The sequence below is a fragment of the Seriola lalandi genome, unplaced genomic scaffold, assembly GCF_002814215.2.
Source record: "Seriola lalandi dorsalis isolate HSWRI2012SDOR001 ecotype SW California unplaced genomic scaffold, Sedor1 jcf7180002054748, whole genome shotgun sequence".
Classification (NCBI taxonomy): domain Eukaryota; kingdom Metazoa; phylum Chordata; class Actinopteri; order Carangiformes; family Carangidae; genus Seriola; species Seriola lalandi.
In genome coordinates, this window is record NW_019525301.1 from 1,796,555 (window position 1) to 1,809,494 (window position 12,940).

A 12,940-nucleotide genomic window follows, 5' to 3' on the forward strand; every position below is an offset into this window, starting at 1 on the left:
GGGCATTAGTGAATGGCTGTGCTATTGCATCCTCCCAGGAGACCTCTAAAACACACACAAAGTCCCGTCTACACACACACACACACACACACACACACACACACACACACACACACACACACACACACAGTACCTTCGCAGCTCACTAAACCCGCCTCCTTCATCCCCAGAAAACTCCCATCTCGCTGCCATACCTCTATATCCTCGCACCGCCCCTCAACTAAAGTCAGCGCACACACTCTCTCCTCTGCCAGACACACCGAGAGACGGTGGTGTGTGAGGAGGAGCCGTGCGTATTTACGCTCAGACTGTGTGCATGTGTCGGAGGAGAGTTGGAGAGCCCGCGGCGCGCAGACAGCAGAGCCCCGCTTGTCCGAGAGCGGGACCCGGCAGCGGGTGATAAGCCTTTAGGGAGGAGGAGGAAGAAGAAGAGGGAGAAGGAGAAGAAGAGGAAAAACAAGAAGAAGAAGGAGAAGAAGGAGAAGAAGCAGAAGAAGAAGAACCGCCCGTGATCTCGCGTTCATTTGGCTTTTATTTGCCTGCCTCTCCACGCGCTCTCCCGGCTCACGTTAACGCGCAGCTGAGAAGGAAAGCAAACAAGTTGATCAAGAAGAAGGGTCCGATTCAGCCCGAGCGGCTCCAGAGTTTTGACCGTATTTTTAGCATCCCTCCTTCTTCCCCCTCTCCCCGTCCCTTCTGAGTGCAGAGGGAGGGACGGGAGAACCGGGCGGACGGATCGCGGAGCTGCGCGCCTCCCCGGTGGCTGATCCACTGGATGCGGGATGATGATGGATTAACAGCCTTCTCCGGACCCCGCCGCTTTCCTTTTCTTTTCTCACCGCTGTCCAGCTCGGGATTATTTCAACTCTCACCGACACCCACCACCCCTCCCTCCCTCTCGAGATGACCGAGGAATATGTTTTGCGGTGCGTCCTGATGCTCTGCTGTGCGCTCCTCTCCGCCAACGCGAGTAACTGGCTGTAAGTTGGACTTCACATATCTAACCCTGATCTTGGCTCTACAGACGGGAGCACATCCCTCACTCTTGTTCACCTCCACTCTTATCATTCACCTGTTCTCTTTCTCCTCCTCATCTTCACATCCTCCTCCTCCTCCTATGTCCTCTTTCCCGCTCAGGTTAATTGTTAACCATCCACACTCACGCTCTCTCTTTCTTTCTTTCTCCCCCATATTTAATAACTTACAAACACCGCTACATCCCCCATTACAAAAAAAACTCAACAAGTGAAAACGCACATGTTCTTTTTGGGAAAGGGCAGGTTTTACGCATATTGGCGAAATTTCATATTCTTCATCGAAAATGAAAATTGCATTTTGCTTATAAAAAATAGGTTTTTATGTATGAAATAATATATTTAATGGCAGATGGAAACATGACAATAACGTTCATTTACAGCGTGAAGAAAAACGTTCATAAGGTTGGTGTGAAATGTATTTTTTTCTTGGTTTCGAAGTGACCAGGTCTGTGTCTGTTTTGTCCCCCTGACGCCCCTCAACCACATTAGAGAGAAGCTGCTCTGGTGAATCTACATTTTGGAAATGATGTGGAGACCCAGTAGAGAGAATGAAGAGTTTTTTAGTGCAAGCATTAAAACTTTAATGTGCTAGTAATCTTCTAAAGGGCAATAAAGACAAGAAAAGAAAACTGGAAACTAAGAAATTTTTACTAGGAGGAGGTTCACACACCAGTTAAACCCCTGCTCTGCATCCTTAATAATAATTCTGATGCTTCATGTTTTTGTCAATGCTGATGTCACAGTGCAGGTCAAGAGAAAGAGTGTGGGAACTCCTTCTAAAAATGATCAAATTATAAAATGAAGACAGATATAGATATTACAGCCAGATTATCAACAAAATATACATAATTACAGTTTTCTTTAATTGTAGTTTAGCATTAAATTCTGCAGGTGGACACCAAGAGTTTACATGAACATAATACAGTATTACAGGGATATCTGTGGAGATTAGATACAATAAAAAACTTCAACAAGCTCAGTAAAAGCTGACGTCAGCCCATTGTACTGTTCATTTATGTGTTTAACTCAGGAGGATGTCAGAGCAGTCAGACCACAGGAGTCTAGTTAAAACCCCCGTCGAGGATATAACACACAGCGTGAGCCTGCAGCTGAACTGCAGAGTGCCACCTCTTCCTGGGGCCGGTCGGTTGGGTCGCATGTGTGTGCCTGCTCTCCCAGCAGCCTGTGGGAGGTGGTTAGGTGGGTTTCTGCATTCCTCCGCAGGCTCCACTCCATTTTCTGCTGCCATTCATTCCTCCCAGCTTCTGCAAATTTACAAGCAATCGCTCATCATTTATAGGGAGGGCTTTCCTTTTCTCTTCCACAGAATCGAGGCCGGGGTGATTAGAATCATGACATTCATACAGTTGTTATTATCTGACACACTTGCCTGCTGTTATAATCTTCCTACCGGGGCTCAACGGGTGGCTGCTTTGCCAAATACTGACTGCATGTTGACTGTCATGTTTGTATTTTAATACCAGCTCATTTCCTTGTGTTAACACCTTTGTGAGATTCATAATAGGATCACTAGAGCCTACCGTGTTTACATCAGGAGAGCGCTGCAGACGGTCTAACTGAGGTTGTTGACAGATTCATCAGAATGAGTCAAATTAAGGCCAATGCCAAACAGCAGTGCCTGCCCTCGCTGAGTGCAGGGTAATTGTGCTGTTTGGGGCTGAAGGCGTGGTGACAGCAGCACAGAACAGGCATGTACAGGCAAGCTTCCGAGCTGCCAGTCTGCTCTGCGGGATTGCACTGTTGAGGAAAAGCTGTGTGTGTGTGGGGCTGTGTGGACTGTGTCGGAGTCTTCAACACCTCCACAGACCCTCACGCTTCAGTCTCACCCCCCGCACAGCAGCAGGTACACTCAGGGTCAAAGGACGGGAAGCAATTAGATTACTGCTGTTGACAAGTGGTGGCAGCTCAAATATATAGTGTATATACAGAGCAGTTCACCACAGCAGGTCATATGACCTCCACGTTTATACATGTGGACGTGTGCTCCCAGCTTTGAGAAATGTATAGCAGGCTGCGACTTTTTCTTGTGTTTACTGTAGATGGCAAAAGTGACAGGAAGTCAGGAGACAAACCCAGAAATGAAAAAGGCTGAACGCATAAGGTTAGTGTAGTTATTAAAGGAACAGCCCAGTGATTTAGTGGTACGCCTTTAAAGGTCCCATGCAGTATAAAGGTAGATGTCCATGTGTTGTTTGATTATAGATCAGCTCTAGTTTCTATATTAATACTGTGAAAGTATCAAAGCCTCAGTCCACGGAGAAATGCTCACAGACTGTATTCAGACACTGAGCCTTAAAACCAGCCTTCAGGACTTCCGTAACTTTGTGATGTCACAACAAAGCAGTCACTGATCTGGTGAGGATTTGGTGTCTCTGAGTGTTTACCTGAAATCTGCTATAATTCTATTATATCACTCAGAAAACAGTCAGCCAATCAGAAGAGAGGCTCAGAGCCTCCTCTCTTCTGATTGGCTCACCGACCTGTTGTTACCAGAGCTCCAGAGAGAAGCCTGAGAGAGGAGATGTAAAACTACATTGAGATGATTTTTGGTTCTTAAAACCACAAATATATCTTCTTATGGATCAACACTTCAAATATAACACAGGAGAAGAGGAAAATATGGACCTTTAAACAACTCTGAGGAGGCAGATTCTTTAAAATCAAAAGCAGCAGAAGCTGTAGCAGATGTCTAGACTTTTAACCCCGAGTATGGGACAAGCCAGATGTTATACTGCTGTTTCTACAGGCAGAGTAACACTCTTCATGACTAGTGAATTTATCTGTATGTGTTAAATCAGTACTCTATCTTGCACTTTAAGGAAAAGTGAAAAAAATAAACCTGGATCCGCCCCTTTAACTGGATCCACACCAAAATTGTACGCATTCTTTCCTCGCCCGTGCCCCATCCCTGAACTGAGTTTGTTGCAAATCTGTTCAGTACTTCTTGTGTAAAACTGCTGACAAACAAACAAACAAACAGACAAACAGACTCAGGGTGAAAACATAACGTCGTGGGTGAAGGTAATAATTGCAGCGACTTGTTCGGCTCATGAACTGTATTGGAGAAATATAACATGCTCTCACTATCATGTCTTTAAATCTGCTGTCAATGATTATGATTCACCACAGTTAAACTGTTTCTGACAGCTCTCGGCTGCTTCTTGCATCACATTCAACTGCAGCCTGAACTGACTGTTTATTTACCTCACCTGTAGCTCTGCCTGTCACTGTCACCTTTAACCCGCGATCAAGGATGTGATCGCTTTGCTGTTGAGTCGTGTTTGGTGTCCAGCTGCCGAACAGGGATTTCAATGCTACTTTTCATTAGTTTGTCCGTCATCGCCCTCCTCCTCCTCCTCCTCCATCTCTTCCTCCTCTTACCCTGCACAGACTGGTTCTGCTGCACCTGCACCCTGCCCTAGGTCTGCTGTGTGTGTATGTGTCTGTGTTTTTGTGTGTATCATTTTCATGATGGAGTATGTAAGCTGGCATCTTGCTCAACAGTGGCACACACTCAGTAATTACCACAGAGACTGCAGAAGCAGCACCACACACGCTCCAGATCATACACAGTCACATGCACAGCTGAAGACAGCTGTGTGTCCGTGTGTGTGCTTTGAAATCAGATCAAAGAATTGATGAATATACAATACTCTTAGAAATAAAGTTGTTTTAACCATTTAAAAGACCAGTGTGTAGGATATAATATTCATAATTATGAAACTAAGAATTGTTGTGTCTTCATTAGCTTGGAATGAGCTCTTCATATCAACATAGGGAGCTGGTCCTCTTTCACAGAGCCCACCATTTTACACCGCCATGTTTCTACAGTAGCCCAAATTGGACAAACCAAAAACTGGCCTTTTCCTGGGGGTCCCCAGCAAAAAGGAGAATCATTTATTTTCACTATAATTCCATCTATAAGTAACACAATGACAGAATGTATGTATGTTTTGGTCATGGGTTTCAAACACTTTATGTATAAAACATCTAAAAGAGAAAATCTTATCAGATGGGGGTCCGTGGTCTAATTTGTGACAATTTAAGGGTCCTCACCTTGATGTTTAAATGTTTGAGAACCAGTGCTTTAAGTTTCTTATACATTCAGGGAGTTTTACAACAGAGGTCTAAATGTAAAGGATTCTGCTCTGTAGTGATGGGTAGCAACCCAAATACCACAGGTGACAAACAGGTATAAAAGAATAACTGCACATTAATATTTTACTTCTTTACAAACACAAACAACAAGGGAGCCGAAGAGCGTTCTAACATATGCCCTGCTTTGTAGCAAAAATATGGTCACAAACTAAAGCACTGGAGAAGTAAAACTTGTGGGGACGCCTCTGTGGCTCAGGGGTTAAAGGATAGGTTACTCTTCCTCTGCCGCAGCTCAACAAGGAAACAATGTAAGCGCAAGCAAAGAATAGGAATTTCATACCAAAAGACTAACTTTGGAAGATATCCATTTTATTTGCCTAGTTGCGCCTAAGCCTAATATTAGCTGCAGATAAACTTTTGATCATGCTTTTGCACAGAATGTGGATTTCATCCCCCATCTCTTCCACTGCAAACATGTTAGGCTAGATGAATAATTATAGTGATCAAAACATGTTTCAGTCTACATAAATGGACATGGGTATTTGATTATTGTTTTATGACAGACTTGAAAAGTGTAAACCTGTAGTAAGATGCCAACCATGAACTATCAAGTTCAGTTGAAGTCCAGTGAGGGACCTTTGTTGCATCTCTATCTGCCTAATAGTAAAGGTATAACAAAGCTCCCCTCCAAAACTAATCTAAAATCAATCTAAAAAGAGGACAAGTTAAGTGATTACAATTGATCCTGAGGTGGGCATGACTGTCTGCACTACTATGCACAACGATCCATCCAATAGCTGTCAAGATGTTTCACCCAAAACAAAAATGTCAACCTTAAGATGGAGGATGAAAAGTCAGGGGATCACCAAGGTCATGATGATTCATCCTCTGGGGTCATGAATTGGCAAAATTTAATGCCAATGCATCCAATAGTTGTTGAGATATTTCAGAGTTGACCAAAGTGGTGAATGTGACGGATGGTTTAGTTCAGACATTCATGGTTCTCAGAGGATGAATTGTAAAAACTCTTTTCTCGTAGTGACATCAGGTCAAAAATTCAATTCATCCAGTAGTTTGGTTTAAGATTAATGACATTCCCATCAGCCTCAGCTGAACTGTTTCATACTAAATAGCAAATGTTAGCATGGCGCACTAAACTAAGATGGTGAACCTGGTAAACATTACACTTGCTAAACTTCAACTAAGCATTCACACAAGTCATTAGCATGTGTTAGCTTGCTGACGTTAGCATTCAGCTTAAGCATATATGACATTTTAGCATGGCAGTAAACTCTTACTCTTGTTTGAGGTATTTGATTATTATTTTTAATATTAACTGACTGCGCTTGTTTCAAAATGTTTTCAAAAGTTTCTTAAAATGTACAAAATCTCAAACACTGACCTGAGAAAATGTCATCACAGAATAATTACTCACACCACTGCTGTGGCAAAAGAAGGATCACATCTGGCATGTGTCTAAAGAGAAGACAAAAACAAGAGGCCTTGCTCAGATTCATTTATTTGTTTAGTTAAAGTGTCATGAATCTGCTCCACAGAAAGGATTATAATCCTCATTTATTTGCTTAGGAAAGCGCATCTCCCTTAAAACCTAGAGAGAGTTGAGTGTTTGCTTTTTAAACACTTCGCTTTCAGTGGGGAACAGTGGGTTCAAGTTTGGATGCCATGTGCTACCGTCAACGTGAATCAAAAGATACAGCAGCAAAGCAAGCAGCATTTGGAAATGAATATGGCAGAAACTTCATGTTATCATGTTATTCTGATTCATACAAGGCTCAGCCACTATAGTGTCATGGTTATGTTACACCCTGGGTCAAGTCTCGCAACAAAAAGCGGAGGCCACATACAGAATTAGAATACAAAAAAGTAATTTATTGAACCCAAAATAATTTAGTATAACTATGAGGAGTGTAAATAGGGCAGAGGTCAGTAGTGTGTGTAATGTGAGGAGTGTGAGTGTGGTGTTCTGTGTATTTGTATGGTGCAGCAAATCGAAGACACTAACACCAGGAACACACGGCCTGCTTTGCGTGTGCATGTATGCTGCGTCACGGCTACTGACAACTCTATCTTTCTACATAGAGTTTGCAGGCTACTCAACTGTTGTATTTCTTTTCACTGTAAATTAATTTGGGATTTGTTCTTAACATAAAACATCACTAAAGTGCCTCTGTCTCCACATGCAGCTGCTGACATGGATAAAAACATACATTTATATTCTTCATATCTGTGTCATATTCGGATTCAGCCTGGACAACTATAGTGAAAGTCAGTTTTATATAATGTTGCTGTTTTGATGTCAGTATGACATCAACGGGTCTTTTCACTGTCGACTTTTGCTGTGAACCACACGTGTCACACGTGAGACGACAAATCTCTGGATCATGAGTCGTGCATTTCACGCATCCAGTGTGTTCCTGACCTAAGGAGGTAGGTTAGGGAAGATGCTGAAACCCAGGAGAAAAAGAGAGATGGCCCATGGCAGTCACTTTATGAACTTTAGAGGCCCAGCCAGGATGCTGCAGGTTCAAGTAAACACGCCTCCAGACGCTGCCAAGTACCTGCAGGGGAGAAACCCAGCAGAGCAAAACAGGTGGAGGGTCATAGTCATCATCAATGTCCAATATATAACACAGGATGAAGAGCACACGCACTGGTCTTTTTTTCTGTGTCTAACCATCAGTCTCTCTCTTTTGTCCTTCTACTTCTTTGTGTGTGTGAGTGTGTGTGTGTGTGTGTGTGTGTGTGTGTGTGTGTGTGTGTGTGTGTGAACGTATATATGCATATGTCCCAGGCAACCAGGTGCTAAAGAGGTGGCAGCTGATGGGTAACCAGAGAAAGCAAAGGCCTTGGGTACACAGTACATGCTGGCGCCTCACACTTCTCTTACACACACTCTCTCTCTCACACACACACACACACACACGCACATGAATGTGGTAAAACTGTGGCATGTTATTTCGAGACCTCTTGTCACCAGAGTGTACACAATTATCGTGTCACACTTTGGAGCCACGGGGAATTGCTCAGGGTGACCAGATTACTGCCAGGACAGCTTGAGGAAACACCAGGGTCGCTGACAGACGAGGGACAGAACTCGGAGATCCACAGAGAGGTGCGCTGGGTTTTTGGGAGCCATAACACACCCTCTGGCGGCAATGTCGGAGGGCTGGAGCTCCTGGGCGGTGAACAGCTGATTGCATTTTTGAATGTACACGTCAGCTGCTGTTGGATGCATGGGCTAGTGGGCAAGTTAAACAAGGTGGGAACAGTGACTTTCCTTAAAACCATGATGGAGAGGTGAGTGGTGGCATGTTGGAGTTGCTAGATGGGGAATGAGGGTATGGAGTGGGTTTTTTAGCTGTAGCTGGGGAACATAGAGACAGGAGGCCAGTACACAGGCTAAAAGTATGTAAAATGTGTTTTGTGCAGTTCTGCAGCAGGTTAGTTGCTGACAAGAATGACTCAGGCACTTACACGCAGAGGTGAGACTTACCAGCACGGGCCCAACAAGTGGACCGGCTGCATTGATTAGACTTCAGTTGGTAGTTGGTTGCGTCTCGGTCCCCGTCGGCTAACCAGCTCTCATGCTAAAAACAAACCCCGGTAACCCAGGGGGTGCAGAGAGGGAAATGAGACACATATATTGTGGTAAAAGGCACACAGGTGTATGTGTGCAAGTTTATTATTGTAGTTTATCCCACTGACTTGGTTTGCAAATCAACATGTTAAGCCGTTGCAGCAGTGATGGCAGCAATTAAGTTACTTTAAAACTAGGGTCTGATTGCTGCAGTTTGCATCAAAAAAATATAATTGTAGCTTCAATGGCATGTTTTTTAAGTTTCCTGCACAATCAAATAGGCTTGGGCCGATATTCAATGATATCGAATATCATGATATTTCCCAACAAATGTATTTTATTTTAATTTTTTCTAGCAGTTTTGCAGTCGGCTGCATCCAGCCCTTATTCCACTGCTTTGCTTACTGTACATTGTACCTTGGTGTGAGGCACATAAAACTGAACTGCTGTTCAATGGCAGCATCGCTTAAACCTGAAACATAAAATACAATTACGTAATTATGTTTTTTTGTTGTAGCCCACAGCTAGCTCACTGAATCCATTGCAACATTATTCCATTGTTGTTGTCTTTATGGGGATCACAATTCAAAAGTCCCTGCCCAGGTAATACCCCTGAATTATTAATGCACGAGCAAACTGTGGAGCATTAGGAACATTTAAGGACATTTAAAGTAACATTCAGTGTTTCACTTTGGTCTCTAGACAAAAAGTAAAAATATAAAACTAAGGGATTCTGTTCAGTAGTGATTGATTGATTGAATTCCCCCCTTGTACATAGAGAGTTCTTTATACATACAAATTTGTGCACAACACAAAATTTACACACGTGTGTGTTAACTGTGTAAACAGTAGCAGGAGCCGTAGATTGGTGCATGTCCAAACCTGCCCACTGTGCATGACTGATTTCAAATTTACAAGCAAACTGATCTTGTTATCTATCAAAGTGAATGTGAAAATTAAAACTCATCACTAATGAAAAGATCAGGTCAGTCAGTTTTTGTTTGTGTTGACAAGCATAGGGACATAATGTTAATCCTACCCTGGATACAGTGCGCTCTTCCTCTTATCTCTATCACTTTCGCTTTCTCTTTCTCTCAGTCTCCTCATCTTGTCCTTATCTTCCTTTCCCAAAGCTGAACTTTGATTAATGCAGGCTTTTCATTTTGGAATTAATGTTAGCGAGCAAGTCAGCTAGCTATTTCATTCTTCCCTCAAAAGAAATAAATGATAAACAGCCACTGTTTAGCGTAGCACAACTGCACAGGAGCTATTGGTCACATAATGTCTGAGGATGAAACGCACTGAACTATAAGCAGTCCTCTAGTAAAGTGAGCTGTCGTGCTTAGCTGGATTGTGTTGCCTGTCCACTTTGTTGACATGATCAAGGAAACCACCGTGTTGGTAGTTAACAACAAGCTGATTCACTCCCCCACCAACACACAAGTGATGACACGTGTGATCAGATGAGCGTCACTTTTCTTGGCGTTGGACAACATCTTTGCAGAAATGGTGACAGGTACACAGCTCAGGAATCAGCTGCAGCCAAGTCCTGCATTTAGAATCAATCAGCTGTTCACAGCTATTGTTTCCCAAGAGCTACAGACCTCCAACATGGCCGCCAGAGAGTTTGTTACATCACCTGAAATATGATAGAAAGCAGAACAAACAATCAGAGGACAGTGACATTAAAACAGGCTGTAGATTGTGGTTGGATGAGCCCATGAACATTACACTGACACACACCTGTGGATACACACAAGCTAACTGGTTCGTAGCCTTTTGGGGCCACGGTACTAACACCAAGCAGGACGTTAATTTCATGGCTTTTAATGCCTCTTTTCCCTAATGTGTGTGAAAGTGTGTTTTCGAGTGTATGCGTGTGTGTGAGGGTTGTGGTGTTGGCAGAGCGTGTTATTTTTAGGGGGAAATGAGCTCTAGTGGAGCCAGCAGCATAAAAATACACCCAGACACACGCGTGGGCACACACACACACACATACACACACACACACACACACACACACACACACACACATACTCTTGTAGTGTGATCTGCTCAGTCCAAGTGTTAATTGATCTCATCAGGTAGTTTTCACTCTCTCCTTTAACTCCTTCCCATCTCATCACTTCGCTCTCCATGCTTCCTCTTTTTTTGTCTTTCACTGTCTGGCTTTAAATGATTTCCTCGGTTCCTTTTTCCATTTTCTTTCCCCTCACATCCTCCCTCCTTCTTATCTTTCATTCTTTCCACTGGAGGTACTGTCTCCCTCTTACTTTTAATCATCTGTCACTGAATACATAGGAACAAGGCTATTTTCAGTATTATGATTCAAAATTAGATCCACCTAGTCTTCCTGCTCATTATTACCACCACCAACTGCAATCACTGTGCGTCAGCAATGCTTTATTTTTATTTTGATGTTTTGCTTCATCAACATTTGAGTTTTATTCATCATTTAAATCATTAATGTGAAATAGTGATTGTGAATCCCTGTTGAGTCCAGTCTGACCTGAGGACGTAGCTGCTCAGAGGCTGGATTATAACCTCTTGTATTGTAAACACAACGATGGCTGAAGCGAAGCTCTTGGAGGGTTCATGGAGGCAGTTAAGTTACTTTAAAACCCTTAGTGCCCAATTGCAACAATTTACGTCAAAAATCACACTCCCTCTCGGACTCATAACTCAGTTAAGTCAAGACCTTGAAATCCATGTTGTAAACTGAGGCTCTCTCATATCAAGTCCCTGCCTTAATTATTAATGCATGAGCAAACTGTGGAGCATTAGGAACATTTAAGGGCATTTGAAGTGAAGTTCAGTGTTTCACTTTGGTCTCTAGAAACAAAGTAAAAATATAAAACTAAGGGATTCTGTTGAGTAGTGATGGTGAGACACCAGAGAAGTGAGAACCAGGCTGAAAATGAATTCCCCCCCTGTACATAGAGAGTTCTTTATACATACAAACTTGTGTATAACAGAAAATTTAAACACGTGTGTGTTAACTGTGTAAACAGTATCAGGAGCCGTAGATTGGTGCATGTCCAAACCTGCCCACTGTGCATGACTGATCTCAACTTTACAAGCAAACTCATCTTGTTATCTAAGTGAATGTGAAAATAAAAACAACCATCGGTTCATCTTTGATACTGTAGAAAAACGCATCACTAATGCAGAGATATGGATGCAAATCCCATTTTTGTCAGTTGACAAGTTTATGAACTTTTGCACCCAACAAATTGACAATATAAGAGATTAAATCATTAGTGTTGTAATGAGTTGTCTAATATCTTTACCAGTGTGTTATTGTAAAGTCATCCTGTTCATTTGCTCAGTTCACTCCTGTGCCATTAGAAAGTCTTGATGTTGTCAATTCATACAAATTTCTATTTCCATATTGGACCCTACCCCACTATATTTCCTCAGGGAACTCACATATTATCATCACCTCACTGTCTTCTTGCAGCTCATTGACTTTAAATTGAAACTCATTCTCAAGAATATAGATTACAATAGATTTACAATAACAACAGACACATTTCTAATTTATTTCATCACAAGACTCTTAGCCCCTTGTACCCTGTGTTGTGCTTATTGAGCCAGCTCATGGGCTGTGTGGTTGAGTTTCCCTGCTCTTATCTATGTAACAACATAGGCAGCAAATGTTGACAAGCTAAGTGTACCTGAAGTGAACGAGTACTTGGTGAAGAAAGTCACCAAGCACATGAGCCAATAGCATTCATGTTAATATATTACACTGAGTGTACGGGCGGACCCCTGTGAATGGATGATGTTTCACAGAGATGTAGAGACTCAAAAGCTGATATGATCATGCACGTCACCCAACAGCTCAAAACCACCACATCACTTTGGTCACATGCTACATTTTCTAGCAGCATCACCCATAGTTAGCCTGCTAACAAGCTGACTTAATCTAAACACAGAAATGGTGACAGGTACACAGCTCAGGAATCAGCTGCAGCCAAGTCCTGCATTTAGAATCAATCAGCTGTTCACAGCTATTGTTTCCCAAGAGCTACAGACCTCCAACATGGCCGCCAGAGAGTTTGTTACATCACCTGAAATATGATAGAAAGCAGGACAAACAATCAGAGGACGGTGACATTAAAACAGGCTGTAGATTGTGGTTGGATGAGCCCATGAACATTACACTGACACACACCTGCGGATA

The 12,940-nt window shown here is 42.7% G+C and overlaps 1 protein-coding gene across 2 annotated transcripts in view; it reads left to right on the forward strand.

Moving 5' to 3' along the window:
- Positions 1-260: 260 nt before the first annotated feature.
- wnt4 (wingless-type MMTV integration site family, member 4) overlaps positions 261-12,940 on the forward strand; it is a 25,668-nt gene continuing 12,988 nt past the window's right edge. The window contains exon 1 of one of the 2 annotated variants that reach the window (XM_023424671.2): positions 261-980. In XM_023424671.2, coding sequence (XP_023280439.1) covers positions 904-980 — 77 coding nt within the window. In that variant the 5' untranslated portion in view covers positions 261-903. Of the gene's footprint in view, positions 981-7,931; positions 8,028-12,940 lie in introns of those variants that run through there. The other variant, XM_087178869.1, reaches the window with a different exon arrangement.